Here is a 20221-nt window from a genome sequence, read left to right on the forward strand (position 1 = left end):
TCCCGACATTGCGATGTTGTGCGCTCATGCTGTCACATCTTGGGCACAAGTTGGTGCCTCTGCTTCGGGCGTAGAGATCAACCGACAAAACTGGTTTCTTGTATTCACATGTTAACAAATGCCTTCAAATTGTCGCGAATTCTTCGCGGTGCTTTAGCAGAATGCTCAGAGTCCCAGGTTCTTCAGTGCAGTATTATTTATTGTGAGCTAAATATATACAAATATCTACAGAAGCTGTACATACAATCAGACAGAGTGCAGTATTATTTATTGGGAGCTAAATATATACAAATATCTACAGAAGCAGTACATAGAGTCAGACAAAGTACCTGGCTGCACCTTAAAGCAAATAGGAAGACTCTCTTTCTCTCTGACTACACTCCTCTACACCACCACCATGACCTCTGGACAGATTTCCCGTTTAAAACAATGACAGCCAAACAACTGTCAGCACATTACTGCGGAGTCATTCTGACCCAGTACCTCTATAGAAGGTTTTGCATCAGCCTGTTGCATCAACTAGCAAACTCAAGCCTGCAGACTTACTTTCACAGCATTCTGTGAATCCTGACAAAATATCTCGAAGCATCATATTCCCAGTTAAGTGTCCAAATATGAGCTAGTGATAATGGTTTCACTTGGGAAATACAACAACTGTACAAGCTGCAGAGACCTAAAAATAGTTTTTTATACAAGCAACTTATCTGTGAAGCCCCCTCATGCGGAGCGAGTGGGCTCTTCAAATGCAGGGTTTGCACTCCCCTACCAATTCCTGTCAGTGGGGAATCCACGTCTGCCCACATCTGAAACAGTCCCCTCAAGTGTAGCATGTTGTTCTTTACCTTAAAGGGCAGATACAAACATTTACTCTAATATGAGGAAGTAGCAAGTATTGCAAATATTCACGTTACATTCAACAAATGTTCAATCTGCGTACACGAGTAGCTAAGTTGTACACTCATACAGTGGTGCCTCGCAAGACGAAACTAATTCGTTCCACGAGTTTTTCGTCTTGCGAAGCACGGTTTTCCATAGGAATGCATTGAAAATCAATCAATGCGTTCCTATGGAAACCGCCTTCAGACCAGGTCCGGGGACAGTCTGTCCCCCGACCTCTTCTGAAGGCTGGCGGGGGAGACAAGGGCTTTTCTTCCCACCGCCAGCCTTCAGAAGGCTGTTCTGAAGGCTGGCGGTGGGAAGAAAAGCCCTTCTCCCCACCTCCCGCCCCGCAAGCTCCGGGGACAGGAGGGCTTCGCTGCCGACCCCCAGCATTTTAAAAGCCCCCGGGACAGCGGAGGACTTCTGAAGGCAGGCGGTGGGCGAAAGTCTTTGCTCCCCCCCCGCCTGCCTTCAAAAGCCGTCCGGGATAGCAGAGAAACGCGCTGCGCTTCTCCACTATCCCGGGAACGCAGGCAGGGGGGAGCAAAGACTTTTGCCCCCCGCCGGCCTTCAGAAGAGGTCCAGGACCTCTTCGGGATAGCGGAGAAGCGCTATTCAGAAGACCTCCCCCCCCCCGCCTGCCTTCAGAAGACCTCCGCTGTCCCAGGGGCTTTTAAAATGCTGGGGGTCGGCAGCGAAGGCTTCGCTGCCACCCGCCAGCATTTTAAGATCGCTCCGGGACAGCGGAGAAGTGTCCGCTGTCCCGGGGCTTTTAAAATGCTGGGGGTCGGCAGCGAAGGCTTTGCTGCCACCCGCCAGCATTTTAAGATCGCCCCGGGACAGCGGAGAAGTCTCCGCTGTCCCGGGGGCTTTAAAATGCTGGGGGTCGGCAGCAAAGCCCTCCTGTCCCTGGAGCTTGCGGGGCGGGAGGTGGGGAGAAGGGCTTTTCTTCCCACCGCCAGCCTTCAGAAAAGTGGCCAGCATTTTAAAAGCGGTTCCCTGCTATCCCGGACCGCTTTTAAAATGCTGGTGGTGGGGAGCAAAGCCTTTCAGCCCCCGCCGGCCTTCCTGGACCTCTTCTGAAGGCCGGAGGGGGGCGAAAGGCTTTGCTCCCACCGCCAGCATTTAAAAGAGGTCCCCGGAGATTTCCCTATGGGCTTTCTTCTTGCGAAGCAAGCCCATAGGGAAATTCGTCTTGCGGAACGACTCAAAAAACGGAAAACTCTTTCGTCTTGCGAGTTTTTCGTTTTGCGAGGCGTTCGTCTTATGAGGCACCACTGTACAATTATTCACAGTTATTCACTTTATGAAGGCTGATTTCAAAAAGCTGAAGGAACTACTGGGTGAGATCCTATGGTCAGAAACACTCAATAAGATGGTCCAAATGCTGAAATTTCTACTGAAGTATTCCTCACTGGACTCTTAACAAATATATTCCTCCCTGGGCCCACTAGAATTTCAGTGGTACCTCGGGTTACGAATGCTTCAAGTTACGTTTTGTCGGGTTACAAATAATTTTAACCCAGACATGAGTTTTCTGAGCTCTCAGAGGCCTCGCCGCTGCCAAGTCCCAACATCCCTGCGGCCTACGGACGCTCAAAAATTGGCCTCCAGCCATGTGAGCTCTCCGAGGCCTCCACGAATGCCGGGAGCCAAGCCAATTGTGATTGTGGAAGAGGACCCTGAGCCCCCATCCAAACAAGGACTATCATCAGCGCAGGTAAGGAAAAAATCACATTTTCATTTTGTACTGTTTTATTGATTTCAATTTTTTGGTCAATGGCCTCGTTAGATAGTAAAATTTTTGCAAAATTGCTGTTTTGTGGGTCACTTTTCATCGTCTCGTTCCTGTTGAGTGTGTTTCGTTTGTTAATTGAGTCCCTCGCTGCTGATCAGAGGCTTCCTGTTGAGTCTGCCAGTTGTGGAGTCCCGAGCACCCACGCAACACAGAAGTTATAGTTGGAAGTTTTGTTTTTGCTTTTTTTTGCGTTTTAGTTGTCTGGCTTTTTCAATTTTTTGACGTGACTTGTTCTTCATTTTATGGGACTGACTTGTGTCTTCGCTTTTGTGACTGTGGCTTGTGATTTCATTTTTGTGACTTCTTTTTGTGACTGTGTGGAACCCAGTTCAGCTACTGGTTGATTGTGTGACTGCAGAAATGGATAAGACCTACACTGGCTCCCAGTACGTTTCCGAGCACAATTCAAAGTGTTGGTGCTGACCTTTAAAGCCCTAAACGGCCTCGGTCCAGTATACCTGAAGGAGCATCTCCACCCCCATCATTCTATCCGGACACCGAGGTCCAGCACCGAGGGCCTTCTGGCGGTTCCCTCACTGCGAGAAGCCAAGTTACAGGGAACCAGGCAGAGGGCCTTCTCAGTAGTGGTGCCCTCCCTGTGGAACACCCTCCCACCAGATGTCAAAGAGAACAACAACTACCAGACTTTTAGAAGACATCTGAAGGCAGCCCTGTTTGGGGAAGCTTTAATGTTTGATGTATCACAGTATTTTAATATTCTTTTGGAAGCCGCCCAGAGTGGCTGGGGAGGCCCAGCCAGATGGGCGGGGTAAAAATAAATTAGTAGTAGTAGTAGTAGTAGTAGTAGTAGTAGTAGTAGTATTAAAGCCCCCCATCCAAACTGACTATCATCAGTTATTTTTTTTCATCTAAACTGCTGTCTTATTTACTTTATAATGCAGTACAATGATTATAGATCAATGGTCTCGTTAAACAGTAATATTCGTGTTAAATTGCTGTTTTAGGGTTGTTTTTTTCATTGTCTGGAACCGATCAATCCACTTTCCATTACTTTCAATGGGAAACTGCGCTTCAGGTTAAGAACGGACTTCCAGAACCAATTAAGTACTTAACCTGAGGTACCACTGTACCTGCTCTGATACCGTGGAAACCGCCTGTCAACACCTGAGCCTCCTGCCACCAGATGCAGAACAGCATGTGCTTAAAATGACTGTAATCTGCCCAGGGACCTTATGGATCAAGACCAACTATAAATAAAAGACATCATCATCATCAGCTAAACCACAATGTTGCACAAGCCAAGAGGAAGTATATCACACAAGTTTGTCTATGGAGCAAATAGTTCCAGAGATGACTGACAGAAGAGAGCCATGCTGCATAGTGCAGAAAATTGCACACACACACACACACCAAAATATTTGTGCAGTATTTCTCCAAGAACATCTCCCTATGTTGCTGGCACCGGTATAATAATTAACTAAACTAGCTACACACACATGCCACATAGCAGAATATTTGTAAAGAAGGAGTTCAGCAGATTCTGAGACTATCTCAAAAATTTCTCACTAGTTCAATAATTACACAAGAGGATTTCTTAACAGTTGTTTGGGTTCCTTCCAACTCTCCTGTTCTGTGATTCTATAATGTTGTTTTAAACCTGAACATTGGACCTCCCAAGTATTCAAAAGAGGTTGAACTGGCTGAACGTACTGAACGTACTGGACAATTTTATTTTAGGAAGAAAACACCCCTGCTCAAGTAAGTATAAAGGGAATGCTGAATCATTAAGCATAGCTTGCAATAAAATCTGGGGGAAAGTTCATTCCATTGAATGAAATGATTCATTAGAGACAGTTCCTAGTATATTTGCTGCTCATTTCAGCCAGCGGACATTGTCCTTGATCAAACTATGTTGTGACTTTCACAGTAATCGCTTCAGAAATTTGCTCACTGAAAAGAAATGGATTGGACTGAACAGATTCCAGCATTATGCCTGCTCATCCTTACAATTATATTCATTTGGAAATGGGGCAGTTTCTGGAATAGGAGCTCCAAAAATCTCCCACCAGGTCCGACACCTTTACCACTTGTTGGGAATCTCCACATGATGGATCTGAAGAGACCTTACAGAACAATGTTAAAGGTAACATTTTCTGTTCTTTCTGCAGCAAGGCAAAGACTCTGTGGATGTTTTCAGGCCAGGTAGATGTCAGTGTTCCATCTCATACATGCAGATATGCAAAAATGATAAAACTCTGTCAAGTATGGCTTATTCCTTTTTTTCTTCCTTTTTGTGTGTGACTGCTGTTACGGTTTAGACTGATAGCTGATCTGTGCAGTGGAGGGACTGGGTCACTGGAGGAGGGGAATAGGAATGTCACAACCAGCCTGGGATATGGGTGACGCTGTGGTCTAAACCACAGAGCCTAGGGCTTGCCGATTAGAAGATCAGCAGTTCAAATCCCCGCGACAGGGTGAGCTCCTGTTGCTCGGTCCCTGCTCCTGCCAACCTAGCAGTTCGAAAGCACGTTAAAGTGCAAGTAGATAAATAGGTACTGCTCCGCCAGGACTGTAAACAGCATTTCCATGCACTGCTCTGGTTCGCCAGAAGCGGCTTAGTCATGCTGGCCACATGACCCGGAAAACTGTCTGCAGACAAAAGCCGGCTCCCTTGGCCTGAAAGCAAGATGAGCACCGCAACCCCAGAGTCGTCCATAACTGGACTTAACAGTCAGGGGTCCCTTTACCTTTACCTTAACCAGCCTTATCCTCAAAAATTAGCTGCAAAATTATCGAACTTTTCAGTGTGAAGCCAGCACTTCTAAATACATCATTTTAGAATCCACTCAAGTTTTCACAATTATCTTACGTGAAACAAAACAAAGCAATTATATTGCTGAATGTGGGCTTTTAAGTGCGCCCATGTCTGAAATTATGTTCTTATTGAGAATGTTCATCTGCACTGGAAGCAATCGCTGTTAAAAACAACAACAACATCAAAGAGAACTGGATAACATATAACACAATATTAAGGGAAGAGGTGGGTCAACTACCATATTTTTCGCTCCATAGGACGCACCTGACCAAAAGACGCGCCAAGTTTTTAGAGCAGGAAAACAAGAAGAAGAAAAATCTGACTCAAATGTTGTACTAAACTATTTCAAACAGCAAAGTGGGTGGCTCCTGTCCGCTTTGCTGCTTTAAAGCGAGCCACAGTATACAATGAAGAGAATGGAAAAAGGACAGATGTGGTGGTAAGGTAAAGGTAAAGGTACCCCTGCCCGTACGGGCCAGTCTTGACAGACTCTAGGGTTGTGCGCTCATCTCACTCTAGAGGCCGGGAGCCAGCGCTGTCCGCAGACACTTCCGGGTCACGTGGCCAGAGTGACAAAGCTGCTCCAGCGAACCGGCACCAGAGCAGCACACGGAAACGCCGTTTACCTTCCCGCTATAAAGCGGTACCTATTTATCTACTTGCACTTAAGGGTGCTTTCGAACTGCTAGGTGGGCAGGAGCTGGGACCGAACGACAGGAGCTCACCCCGCCGCGGGGATTCGAACCGCCGACCATGCGATCGGCAAGTCCTAGGTGCTGAGGTTTTACCCACAGCGCCACCCGCGTGGTGGTAGTATGGTTGCATTGTTTTTTTGTAACATAAAATCATTCAATAAAAATTATTTTTTTGAAAAAGAGAATGTTCATCTCTTTGCAACACCCACAATTCCCATGATTCTTTGGGCAGGTGTAAAATTTTTTATTAGATTAAATCTAGGTCTCCAGGGTAATTTTAGCTAAAGGCAATTTTGGAAAGCACTGGCACTCCTCGGGTGAAACATAGGAGCCTAATTATGAGCAGCCACAACTGATAGCTCAGTTGGTTGAGCATGAGACTTTTAATCACAGGGTCGTGGGTTCGATCCCACGTTAGGCAAAAAGATCCCTACATTTCAGGGGGTTGGACTAGATGATCCTTGTGGTCTCTTCCAACTCTACAATTCTATGATTCTAACTTTCAATTTCTTAAGGAAGGAAAATTCACATCAGTTTTCAACATTATTTGCTCACAATTATATCCAGATAAAATAAAGGACCTGCAGAATTTGCCATCCAACTGCACTTTCTTCTTAATAATTTGAGGTTGCTCCTCTTGCTAAAGGCACCCATGTGATGGGCAATGCTTAGACATTTAAAGTTGATGAATTATACCATGCAACTATGTAAATGAAATCAGTTTTTATTTCAGATCTGTGACAGTATGTATGTATGTATGTATGTATGTATGTATGTTTAGGGGGATTTATTTGATGTTTCTCTCTTTTGGTCATTGAACTCCAGTTGTCAAAAGAACATGGCCCCATCTTCCGCATCCAAATGGGATTCCAGAAAATGGTGGTGCTGACAGGGTATGAGACAGTCAAGGAGGCTCTGGTGAATCAGGCGGACGCTTTTGCAGAGAGAGCCACCATCCCAATTTTTGAGGACCATGCAAGAGGCTTTGGTGAGGTCTTTCCTTCTGTAAAATAGTGTGTGCTGTTTGTGAAACTTAGTTATCATAGCAATATAGAATCTGTGCCAAAAGGTTCATAGAACTGATTGTTAGTTTCAATTATAGCTTGGAGGACAGCCTGCCAATCGACCAGTGTAGCTGCAGCCATTGGATGGATAATGTCAGATGTCTTTGTCACTGGCAGCAAAAGAGTAGTGTTGGGGGAATAGGAGAATCTGACCATAAGATAATGTACCATTACATCTGAAGGGCCGTAAACTGGAGAACCCCCTGTGCAATCGTGTTCTGAGGGTACAACCCATAGGGATATTGCTGAAGTTCTGCAGCGTGTGTGTCTTATCAGAGACCAGAAGAGGGACCAGCTGAGAGGCATCCTCAGTTCCACAGAAGAAGGGTGAGATAAGCCAAAACATATTATTTTAGCCATGATAACTTGAAACTTGATCTCTGCTCTTCAGGTGTTGTTTTTTCACATGGTGAAAACTGGAAAGCGATGCGGCGGTTCTCACTAAGCACATTACGGGACTATGGCATGGGAAAAAGGTCCATAGAGGACAGAATTGTGGAAGAATGCAGTGTCCTGATTAAGACATTTGAATCTTACCAAGGTAGGTTAGTGTTTCCCTCTACTGCTCCAGGGCAAAACAACACTACATTAGATGCCCGCAATATTGTGTTATATACATATTGCTAACTCTCAGAACTATAGTAACCAGGATTCCCTGTGAAGAAGTAACCGATCTGCAGTGTTCAGGTCAGTGTGAGGTAATGCTGGCCTCTGTCCCTCTTTCCTGTCCTCCCTCCTACGATCCCCTCTCGCATCTCTGCCTCCCAAAGGCTTGCACAGCTGTTTGTTGCAGCAGCCCTGGCTACAAGCTCCCAAGGAGAGGGGAGAGGAGAGGTGGCTAAGGGAACACTTCATGAGGGAGGGTGTTTGGAAAAGGGTGAGAGGCTACTGGCTCTGCAGGCAAGGGGTGACATACCGGTAACTGGCTCCTGAGGCTTGGAGTGCATTTGCCCCACAGGAAACCACAGAAAGAATGTAACTGGTCAACGGAGTCATGGACTCAAAAAGGATGAAGACCTCTGGTTAGGTATATACTGCCCATGACTCTTTAGTGTTTCTTAACTCAGATATCTTCTGAACTTCTGAACTTAGGATCAGTTTCTAAGATAAATGTGCTCTATACATTGGTAGAGGGACACGGGTGGCGCTGTGGGTTAACCCACAGAGCCTAGGACTTGCCGATCAGAAGGTCGGCGGTTCGAATCCCCATGACGGGGTGAGCTCCCGTTGCTTGGTCCCTGCTCCTGCCAACCTAGCAGTTCGAAAGCATGTCAAAGTGCAAGTAGATAAATAGGTAAACGGAGTTTCTCTGGCGGGAAGGTAAACGGAGTTTCCACGCACTGCTCTGGTTTGCCAGAAGCAGCTTAGCCATGCTGGCCACATGACCCGGAAGCTGTCTGCGGACAAACGCCGGCTCCCTCGGCCAATAAAGCGAGATGAGCGCCGCAACCCCAGAGTCGGCCACAACTGGACCTAATGGTCAGGGGTCCCTTTACCTTTATACATTGGTAGGCTGACACTGGGAACCTAAGGCAGAGAAGAGCTATTCTAATTGGTATTTTAGCTGAACATCGTTTAATATTTATGTATAGGACAACCATTTGAAACCACCACAATTATGAATGCCGCTGTTGCCAATATCATAGTGTCCATCCTACTAAACAAGCGATTTGAATACGATGACGCCACATTTAGAAAACTTCTGAAGTTGGTCAATGAAAATCTCCAGCTTTTTGGAAGCCCCTCTGTCATGGTAATCTAAGCTTTCTCAAAAGGAAAAGAAATAGTTGGTTGTATTTACAGAATACTCAATGTGGGTGCAATTCCATATTGTTCGGGCTTCACTGCAAAACACATCTTGAGAAATATGAGTTTCGTAAGCTCCCAGGACAGCATTTCCTTCCAAAGGTCCTCACTCAGCTGTCTCTGTGCAGCTTTTAGGAGGGGAGAGGTATTGCATATTTGCAAGGAAAAGTATTCGTAGAAAGGAATTGCAATCTTCAGGTATTAAGGAAAGCAGAGAAATTAATACTCACCTTCCAAAGTAAAGGTATGTTGGCCAAATAATGCAAATAATTATTTGGTTTAGATCAATCATCCTTCAGTTTTGAGCAGAGACATTTGAGAGAGAGATTAATTCTCCAGTTACTAAAGATGAATGGAAGTGGTTATAATTTTCAGAGACAATTGTTGGAAATTCAAAAATATAGGAGCAGCTATTTTACACATATATTTTGGACTTCTTGTAAGATTAAAAGCTTTTGGTTATAAATTAAATTCTTGGTACCAATATGATTTTAATACCCAAATACATTCGATTTGGAAAGGCTTAGCAAGCAAGGGAGATTCTGGACATTGCAACTGTTATAACCACTACAGCAAAACTGTTGTTGTTGTTGTTTAGTCATTTAGTCGTGTCCGACTCTTCGTGACCCCATGGACCAGAGCACGCCAGGCACTTCTGTCCTCCACTGCCTCCCGCAGTTTGATCAAACTCATGCTGGTAGCTTCAAGAACACCATCCAACCATCTCGTCCTCTGTCATCCCCTTCTCCTTGTGCCCTCCATCTTTCCCAACATCAGGGTCTTTTCCAGGGAGTCTTCTCTTCTCATGAGGTGGCCAAAGTATTGGAGCCTCAGCTTCACGATCTGTCCTTCCAGTGAGCACTCAGGGCTGATTTCCTTAAGAATGGAGAGGTTTGATCTTCTTGCAGTCCATGGGACTCTCAAGAGTCTCCTCCAGCACCATAATTCAAAAGCATCAATTCTTCGGCGATCAGCCTTCTTTATGGTCCAGCTCTCACTTCCATACATCACTACTGTGAAAACCATAGCTTTAACTATACGGACCTTTGTTGGCAAGGTGATGTCTCTACTTTTTAAGATGCTGTCTAGGTTTGTCATTGCTTTTCTCCCAAGAAGCAGGCGTCTTTTAATTTCGTGACTGCTGTCACCATCTGCAGTGATCATGGAGCCCAAGAAAGTAAAATCTCTTACTGCCTCCACTTCTTCCCCTTCTATTTGCCAGGAGGTGATGGGACCAGTGGCCATGATCTTCGTTTTTTTGATGTTGAGCTTCAGACCATATTTTGCGCTCTCCTCTTTCACCCTCTATAAAAGGTTCTTTAATTCCTCCTCACTTTCTGCCATCAAGGTTGTGTCATCTGCATATCTGAGGTTGTTGATATTTCTTCCGGCAATCTTAATTCCGGCTTCAGATTCATCCAGCCCAGCCTTTCGCATGATGAATTCTGCATATAAGTTAAATAAGCAGGGAGACATTATACAGCCTTGTCGTACTCCTTTCCCAATTTTAAACCAATCAGTTGTTCCATATCCAGTTCTAACTGTAGCTTCTTGTCCCACATAGAGATTTCTCAGGAGACAGATGAGGTGATCAGGCACTCCCATTTCTTTAAGAACTTGCCATAGTTTGCTGTGGTCAACACAGTCAAAGGCTTTTGCATAGTCAATGAAGCAGAAGTAGATGTCTTTCTGGAACTCTCTAGCTTTCTCCATAATCCAGCGCATGTTTGCAATTTGGTCTCTGGTTCCTCTGCCCCTTCTAAATCCAGCTTGCACTTCTGGGAGTTCTCGGTCCACATACTTCTTGAGCCTTCCTTGTAGAATTTTAAGCATAACCTTGCTAGCGTGTGAAATGAGTGCAATTGTGCAGTAGTTGGAGCATTCTTTGGCACTGCCCTTCTTTGGGATTGGGATGTAGACTGATCTTCTCCAATTCTCTGGCCACTGCTGAGTTTTCCAAACTTGCTGGCATATTGAGTGTAGCACCTTAACAGCATCATCTTTTAAAATTTTAAATAGTTCAGCTGGAATACCATCACTTCCACTGGCCTTGTTATTTGCAGTGCTTTCTAAGGCCCATTTGACTTCACTCTCCAGGATGTCTGGCTCAAGGTCAGCAATCACACTACCTGGGGTGTACGAGACATCCATATCTTTCTGGTATAATTCCTCTGTGTATTCTTGCCACCTCTTCTTGATGTCTTCTGCTTCTGTTAGGTCCTTACCACTTTTGTCCTTTATTATGGTAATCTTTGTACGAAATGTTCCTTTCATATTTCCAATTTTCTTGAACAGATCTCTGGTTCTTCCCATTCTGTTGTTTTCCTCTATTTCTTTGCATTGCTCGTTTAAGAAGGCCTTCTTGTCTCTCCTTGCTATTCTTTGGAAATCTGCATTCAATTTCCTGTATCTTTCACTATCTCCCTCGCATTTTGCTTGCCTTCTCTCCCCCGCTATTTGTAAGGCCTCGTTGGACAGCCACTTTGCTTTCTTGCATTTCTTTTTCATTGGGATGGTTTTAGCTGCCTCCTGTATAATGTTGCGAGCCTCCACCCATAGTTCTTCAGGCACTCTGTCCAGCAAATCTAAATCCTTAAACCTGTTCCTCACTTCCACTGCGTATTCATAAGGGATTTGGTTTAGATTGTATCTTACCGGCCCAGTGGTTTTTCCTACTTTCTTCAGTTTAAACTTGAATTTTGCTATAAGAAGCTGATGATCTGAGCCACAGTCAGCTCCAGGTCTTGTTTTTGCTGACTGTATAGAGCTTCTCCATCTTTGGCTGCAGAGAATATAATCAATCTGATTTCGATGTTGCCCATCTGGTGATGTCCATGTGTAGAGTCATCTCTTGTGTTGTTGGAAAAGCGTGTTTGTGATGACCAGCTTGTTCTCTTGACAGAACTCTATTAGCCTTTGCCCTGCTTCGTTTTGATCTCCAAGGCCAAACTTGCCAGTTGTTCCTTTTATCTCTTGATTCCCTACTTTAGCATTCCAATCCCCTATAATGAGAAGAACATCCTTCTTTGGTGTCACTTCTATAAGGTCTTGTAAGTCTTCATAGAATTGGTCAATTTCCGTTTCTTCAGCACCAGTAGTTGGTGCATAAACTTGGATTACTGTGATGTTAAAAGGTCTGCCTTGGATTCGTATCGAGATCATTCTATCATTTTTGAGATTGCATCCCAGTACAGCTTTCGCCACTCTTTTGTTGACTATGAGGGCCACTCCATTTCTTTTACGGGTTTCTAGCCCACAGTAGTAGATATGATAGTCATCCGAACTGAATTCGCCCATTCCCGTCCATTTCAGTTCACTGATGCCCAGGATGTCAATATTTATTCTTGCCATCTCATTTTTGACCACATCCAACTTACCCAGATTCATGGTTCTTACATTCCAGGTTCCTATGCAATATTTTTCTTTACAGCATTGGACTTTCCTTTCGCTTCCATGCATATCCGCAACTGAGCGTCCTTTCGGCTTTGGCCCAGCCGTTTCATCAGCTCTGGATCTACTTGTACTTGTCCTCCGCTCTTCCCTAGTAGCATGTTGGGCGCCTTCCGACCTGAGGGGCTCATCTTCCAGCGTCATAACTTTTATATGCCCGTTGTCTTTGTCCATGGAGTTTTCTTGGCAGGGATACTGGAGTGGCTTGCCGGTTCCTCCTCCAGGTGGATCACGTTTGGTCAAAACTCTCCACTATGACCTGTTCATCTTGGGTGCCCTGCTCGGCATAGTTCATAGCTTCTCTGAGTTATTCAAGCCCCTTCGCCACGGCAAGGCAGTGATCCATGAAGGGGACAGCAAAACTAGTCAAAGCTAAATATATGTATAAATGTATATATGTATAAAACACATGGGATGCAGCATTGTTAACACAACTTAAAAGTTTTTAAAGAGATATTGAAAGAAGGACCCCAAATAAATTTATTTTAAAAAAGCAAATATAAAATTTCAAGACAATATTCACACCAATTATTATTTTCATTCATATAATTGGATATTCTGCTTAAAATATAATAGTTAGATAACTCAAACCATAACTGACGTTTTGTATATTGTATGCATTATCTTATGAAATTATATATAGTTGAAATATTTTATTTCTTTTGTAATTTCACCTTTTTAAAAAATAAAGGTGCTTTTCTTAATGTACAGGGCCCCATATCTATCCGTTGGGGACTCCTACATCCTTCTATTGGGAGAACGTTTGTCTATTCCTATGCCCCACTTCCTGACCCACTAGAGAACCTCTCCTCCTTATTCCAACGCCTGCTTTTCTTACCCAGGAGTCTTTGTTGTGCAAGCTTTTTTGAAAGTCTAAGTCAGGTGTGGGGAACCTTTGGCCCTCCAGCAAGAGCTAAAAATGCCCCACCGCCAGCCCAAGACTGATGCTGACATGAGCCGAGGTGAAGCAATTTGCCTCAGGTGGCAGATCCAACCGCTTCTCTGTCCCTGCTGTTGCACCACTGCCAGCCATGTCTCAGTTTTGTCCATGACACCATGGCTGCTGCCACAGTGCCCTGTATTGTGGCAGCACTGTGAGTGACACCATGGGTCTGTGGGGGGACAGTGCCAGGGGGGCATTTTGCTGCCCCTGGCCACTTCTGGTTGACCTCTGTCTAGGGGCTTGTCCATATCTGGACAAACTGCTAATCCACAAGTACAAGGGGGCTCCATAACTACAATAGCACATAAGAAAATGGCCTCCAGCCTTGGCCTCTAAGGGATATTTACTCAACGTTGCTCCAACCCAAATACATTATTGTTCTGTGTCATTGTTTATTCCTCTGTGGAAGGTGAGATATTTGGAGTACCACCTGAGAATTAAGCACTGGGCTTTTCTCTTTGTCGTATTTTATCCTTACAGCTGTATAATATATTTCCTGCTCTTGGCTCGCTTTTGGGAGCCCGTAAAACTATCCTTCAAAACAAAGATGAGATGCATACCTTCATAAATACCACCTTCATACAACACCTCAGAGATCTGGATGAAAATGACCAAAGGAGCTTGATTGATTCATTTCTTCTGAAACAGCAAGAGGTAATGGAGTCGTTTAAGCCCACCAATATTTTTTTTTGATATTTTCAAATGTTAATAATAATATAAAGCTTTGGCTAATATCTGGAGTCTATGACCTGACTGCTTGCAGGGCTGTTTTCCACTCGGACTCCTGCTCCTCTCAAAAGACAAAGAAAAAAACCACCTTTGAGATACGGTAGCTCAGTTGGTTGGAACACGATGCTGCGTACACCAAGGTTGCAGATTCGATCCCTGTAAGGGACAGCTGCAGTCCTACATTGCAGATGTTTGGAACAGATGATTCCATGACTAGTCCAACACGTCATGCTCCCCCCCCCCCCAGTATTTCTTTTGCACCATGCTCCTTTCTTCTGCCTGTGACATGCTTTCATGGAGAAAAGAGATTTGAGTGTGCTGGCTGTGTATGATTTCTCTACTTTCCTAGACAGCTTCTCTGCTCTTTCCATTCCAGTGAGTGCCCTCCCAGCCCCTGCCTAGCTACTTTGATATATGCACATGGAATCTGCTAATTTCTTTCTTTTTTTTTACACCCCAGGAGAAGGACAAGCCGAATGGATATTTCCACAATGAAAATCTAAGATCCCTTGTGAGTAACTTATTTGCTGCTGGCATGGAGACCACTGCTACCACACTGCGCTGGGGACTGTTACTAATGATGAAATATCCTGAAATTCAGAGTGAGTGCTTTTCATTGGGTTGGCTCCCATTACTCTAGCTAGCATATCTTGATTTTAGTTACCGTAAATTTCGCTCCATAACACGCAGTTTTTTTCTCCTAGAAAGTAAGGGAAAATGTCTGTGCGTGTTATGGAGCGAATGCCTACAGATGGCGGGGGAATCTGCTGCAGTCGTGAGCAGTCCGTGCCTCGCTTTGAAACAGCAAAGCGGGTGTAAGCAGCTCCTGTCAGCTAGCAGAGCCGGGGAAGAGGGAGAGAAGCAGAGCGGGGTTGGCTGCTTTAAAACAACCCCTGCTCTCTGTCCCTGCCTGCAGTTTTTTGCTGTCCGATTTTGGATTAGCCACTGTTGGGGCTGTGTGTGTGTGTGCTTGAGCTATCGTTCTCCTCCTCCTGCTTCCCCTTCACTCTCCCAGCGCCCCTGCGACTTTAGAATTGACACTCTGTGTGTCTGTGTGAGGGCTCCTTCTCCTTCTCTTGCTTCCCGTTCACTCCCCCAGCGCCCCTGCGACTTCCAGCGCCCTGCGACTTTAGGGCCATTTCTCTGTGTGTGTGTGTGTGTTTTGACCTCACTGCGCTTGTTGGGGGAGAGTGTTGGTCGCAATTTTTCTTGATTTGTCTCAGAGTGGTTACTATCGTGGTTTCCTTGCCGGGGAGGAGGGAGAGAAGCAGAGCCTGCTTGTTCTAAAGGAGCAAAGCCGAAGAGGAGCCTCTCCTGCATTATTAGCAGCCCCCACACGTGCTCCTTGTCCATCTCCACAGCCCCCACACATGCTCCTTGTCCCTTGAGTGCTTTTCCTTCCCTCCCCACTTAAAATATGGTTACAAAGCACGGATCCACATGGATCCTCAGGAGTTTTGCACTGGGTCACCCCAAATTCACCATCAGATCACATAGCATGTCCATGGCTACAGCCTGCACCAAAACACACACACTGTTTCATGGGGCCGCAATGGCGCAAAAACGTGGTTACAAAGCATGGATCCACATGGATCCTCAGGATTTTTGCATTGGGCTACCCCAAACTCACCGTCAAATCACATATCTGTGGCCACAGCATGAACCACAAAAATCATACATCCACTGTTTCGTTCAGAATATTTTTTTCTTGTTTTCCTCCTCTAAAAACTACGTGCGTGTTATGGTCAGGTGCGTGTTATAGAGCGAAAAATACAGTATACATAACTAGAGTGATACCTCGGGTTACGTACTCAATTCTTTCCGGAGGTCCGTTCTTAACCTGAAACTGTTCTTAACCTGAAGCACCGCTTTAGCTAATGGGGCCTCCCACTGCCACCGCGCCGCTGGAGCGCGATTTCTGTTCTCAACCTGAAACAAAGTTCTTAACCCAAGGTACTATTTCTGGGTTAGTGGAGTCTGTAACCTGAAGCGATGTAACCTGAAGCGTCTGTAACCCGAGGTACCACTGTATCTGCGGGCCTGGGAAGCTGGGGGGTTGAGCCCCACAATATGCAATGAGGGGGGTGGCCCTCCTCAATATTCCACAACCGGGTGGGCCTTGTTGGGCCTAGTTTCACTGTGTGACATCACACATGTCAGCCCCCCCAATGTTGGGTGTAATCAAGCATGCATGTTTCTGACTTTCGCTTCCTACATAACTATAAGCAAATTGTGTATTTCCACTAAAATTCTCAGGTGAATAGCATCTTCCACAATTTTGCATTATGTTGTTAGATTGTGCTCATAGATCAGGCAGTCCCATTGCATAATTAGCTGTCAGTTGCTCCAGGAAATCTGAAGATATGAGCTGGTGGCAAACATATGCTTTTGAGTTTGGCATTTGGGGGGTGGGGACAAAAAAAAACCACCAATGAGTTTATTTTAACAACAAAAATCCCCCTCCACTGCCCCCAGATAAGGTCCAAGAAGAAATTGCGAAGGTTGTTGGATCTTCTCAACCAAGGATTGAGCACCGAACGAAAATGCCATATGTAGATGCAGTGATCCATGAGATCCAGAGATTTTCTGACATTGTCCCCACAAATATTCCACATGCAACCACTGTGGATGTTACCCTCAAAGGCTACTTCATTCCAAAGGTAATCACTTTGATTAAACTGCATTCTTTGCGCAGCTGACTGCAATCATTTCTTCTTTAATTAGGACATTACACTTTAGGCTAAGAAGAAGAAGAGTTTGGCTTTGATATCCCGCTTTATCACTACCCTAAGGAGTCTCAAAGCAGCTAACATTCTCCTTTCCCTTCCTCCCCCACAACAAACACTCTGTGAGGTGAGTGAGGCTGAGAGACTTCAAAGAAGTGTCACTAGGCAAAGATTACGAGTCCACCAGATTACGAGTCCACCGCTCTGAACCACTAGGAGCAGGCCCCACTGACCTCCTTGTAAACTAGGGGGCCATTGCCCCCTGGGGGCCCCCGTTGGAGCCCCAGTCCCCTAGTCTGGGCCTACTTGCTTCTGCCTTCCTCGCTGCATACAGGTCTTTATTGAGTTATCCCAGAAAAGTTGGGCAAGGGCCTCAGTCAACAATTCTCTCAGCCCAATGATGACTGTTTAAGGAGCTAATGGTATATAATCTCTGCTTTATATTCTGGATCATTTCTTCCTTTAAAAATAAAAGACATTGAGGACTATACCATAACGATTTGCTTGATGGGCCATATCCATTTTTTTAAATAACTCTTGCTTTTCCTTTGCAGGGGACTCACATCATGCCACTACTGACCTCCGTGCTGCACGATGAATCTCAGTGGGAAAAACCATACCAATTTTATCCTGAGCACTTTCTTGACTCTGAAGGAAAGTTCATAAAGAGAGATGCATTCATGCCTTTCTCTGCAGGTAACTCATTTTCTGTCTATTTATACATCTCCAATGTGAGCTAAATGAACAGGCCATCCTAAGTATATTAACATAAAATAAAACTTGGATGGAAGACACAATCCCAAACTGTCATTTAGAACTGCAATAAGATACGCAACATTATTCATTTTCAGTAGGGCAACTTCTGGGCCAGTGGCCAAATTGGGCTCTTCAAGGCTCTCTAACCACCCTCAGAACTTCCCCCAGGCCTTGGCTTTCAGTGGACCTGCTCTGTGTTCCCCTGCGTGGGCTTTTGCCTGGCCGGAATGTGCCATTGATCTATGATAATGCCACCTGCTTGCTGTGGTGGAGAATGGATACAGGCTGTTTGGAGGATTAGGGTACAAGAAACTCTCAGACCGTGGGCTGAAAAACATCCGCTCCCCTTGGTTTTCAGCCCTGTAGAATGCTTCTTGCTTGGAGTTCATCTTTTGCATACTTGCCAACATTCCTCAGATGGAAATCAGGACATTTTTCATACCCATCCAACTCACCCTCCTCGAAAGACCATTTGTGGTCCCCTGTCCCCCATCAGAAGAAGTCGAGTGCTGCCATTTCTAAACCAACAGGACTCAGGACTTGCACCCTCAACTGTCCTGAGAAAACCTCTTAGCCCCAATCTGATTTTATTCTTTTGGTAGATTTACAAAACGATAAACACATTGTAGAAAGAGGCAAGATTAGACATGGCTGCCCCAAGCATTTTTTAATAAATCCAGACTCCTTGTGCTCCGTTCTGCTCCCCCTTCCTCCCACCCAGGACTGCTCTGCCCTCTGCCTCCCCCTCAGAGCCACTGCATCATCACGCTAGTTCTCGACAGCCACATCCTCTCCTCCAGCAGCCACTATGGAGGGGCAAGTGCTGACTCATACTTTTCCCCAAGCTCAGCAGCAGAGCATGCATTGTGGGACTGTCACTGGAGAATTGGGACACTTGGAGAACATGCAGTTCTTCAAGATTAGTGTTCATTCTTGTTGCATTTTAGAATGGTATCATTATGAAATTTCAAACAGTAAGCAGTTTGATGCAGTCCATTATAGATAAACCAATAAAAGTTGTTAAGTAAGCAAGGAACCCGGTTTCAATCCTGCTTGCGCTTCCTTACAGGTCGGAGAGCATGTTTAGGTGAGAATCTTGCCAAAATGGAGCTCTTCCTCTTCTTTACAAGCCTCCTGCAGAGATTCACATTCCAGCTACCTCCTGGAACATCTGAAGATGACCTGGATTTGACCCCTGCTGTTGGGTTCACAACACCACCCATGCCCCACCAACTCTGTGCTCTGCCACGTTCATAAGACACAAAGTTCATGGGTTGCTTATCCTCCCTGTGTGTGCAATGCAAACCGCTTTTTAAACACCCTTATTAACCATGGACATTTTGGTTCAGTAGACTTCCAGTCGGATTGGCCCATGATGTGTCACAAAACTTAAGTGTTGCACACTTATGTTCTGCTTAATGTTTGTAGTAAATACGATTCCGTGTTAATTGTAGTGCTTTAGTTCAGCATAGGAATTAAATTTTGAAATTTACTTGATTCTGTTCAGAAAAAAAATGTCCTACTATAATCTGTATATAATATATATATATATATATAATCTACATATAATCTATATATTTTGTGTCAAGCCACTTCATTCCTTGTGTATTTTACTGCTTCATCATGTGGTTCTAAGTGAAGGGCACTTTTAAAAACAAAGATTTAAGTGATGGATGGTCAAAAAGGAGTTGTCAAATGCAGGTGTTTCTCCCCACTCTGATCAAGAGGCTCAGATTTTAACTGAGGGTCACAGGTATAGCAAGTCTACAGGTAACAAAATAGATTAAGTCTTTCCATGTGAAAAGAGCAATGATAAATTCCACTGGTTTTTAAAATTTACATCAGGAATTTGATTAAGAACATTAAAAACTTTCTGTGTAAAAATCCTCTTTTAAAAATTGGGGTGGGTATGGAAAAACTGGGTGGGAGATGCTGTGATCACTAGGGCTGCCCTATTTTGCTTTCTTTGAATAAAGAGTTAACTTCCCCGGCACTGGTGGTGTTTTTGTTGCTGACCTACTCCTGCCTCCAGCTCCTGCCAGCTTATGAGGACTGAAGGCTCCACCTTCCCACTGCCCTCTAAGGCTCCTCCTACAGCTCCATCACCTTGCATCTCACGACTTTGCCGTCTTCATTTCTCTCCATGTTCTGGGTGACCAGGGAGAAGGGAGCTGGTCGCAGCAGGAGGGGGAAACTCCCTGGATGAGGCAGGCTGCGTCATCTCTGTCTCCTGGCCCCTTCCTCTCCTGTCTGAACTGCTCTCTGCCCCAGCTTCTTCCCGCTCACGAAACCCTGTTACCTCTTCAGCTTCCAACACCTCCTCCTCCCAGTCAGCTCCCTCTTCTCCCACTGACCACTCATCCCACCACCAGTGCCCCGGCTCTGAACCTTCTCCCTCCGGGGGTTTCCCAGCTGCTGCCTCCCATCACAGCCAGTCCATGATACCTGCCCACTTTTTATTTATTTACAGCCAAGTGGCGTGTAAATGTTATGAAATAAATAAATAGGGCTCAGGTCCATCTTGCAGTCTCTTGTCATATCTCTCCCGACATCATGATGTCACATCTTGGGCACAAGTTGGTGCCTCTGCTTTGGGCAT

The 20221-nt window shown here is 45.1% G+C and overlaps 1 protein-coding gene across 2 annotated transcripts; it reads left to right on the top strand.

Moving 5' to 3' along the window:
* Positions 1-4370: 4370 nt before the first annotated feature.
* Positions 4371-19117, top strand: LOC128409895 (cytochrome P450 2K6-like). Of its 2 annotated transcripts, XM_053380419.1 has the most exons (10): positions 4371-4396; positions 4566-4781; positions 6974-7136; positions 7604-7753; positions 8805-8965; positions 13892-14065; positions 14601-14742; positions 16616-16800; positions 17421-17562; positions 18692-19117. In XM_053380419.1, the coding sequence occupies exons 2-10, from the start codon at positions 4599-4601 to the stop codon at positions 18877-18879; spliced, it is 1488 nt and encodes a 495-aa protein (XP_053236394.1). In that variant the 5' UTR covers positions 4371-4396; positions 4566-4598; the 3' UTR covers positions 18880-19117. The 2 variants fall into 2 exon arrangements, with proteins under 2 accessions (XP_053236394.1, XP_053236393.1); XM_053380418.1 differs by lacking the exon at positions 4371-4396 and having other exon boundaries at positions 4454-4781.
* Positions 19118-20221: the final 1104 nt, after the last annotated feature.

The sequence above is a fragment of the Podarcis raffonei genome, chromosome 3 (assembly GCF_027172205.1).
Source record: "Podarcis raffonei isolate rPodRaf1 chromosome 3, rPodRaf1.pri, whole genome shotgun sequence".
NCBI lineage: Eukaryota > Metazoa > Chordata > Lepidosauria > Squamata > Lacertidae > Podarcis > Podarcis raffonei.

Bases quoted from the DNA above. Each gene is read 5' to 3' on its own strand.
- LOC128409895 (XM_053380419.1), top strand. From the start codon at position 4,599: ATGGATTGGACTGAACAGATTCCAGCATTATGCCTGCTCATCCTTACA. The intron at 7,137-7,603 runs GTGAGGTCTTTC...TCTGCTCTTCAG, and splicing joins GGACCATGCAAGAGGCTTTG to GTGTTGTTTTTTCACATGGT. The intron at 8,966-13,891 runs GTAATCTAAGCT...TTATCCTTACAG, and splicing joins TTGGAAGCCCCTCTGTCATG to CTGTATAATATATTTCCTGC.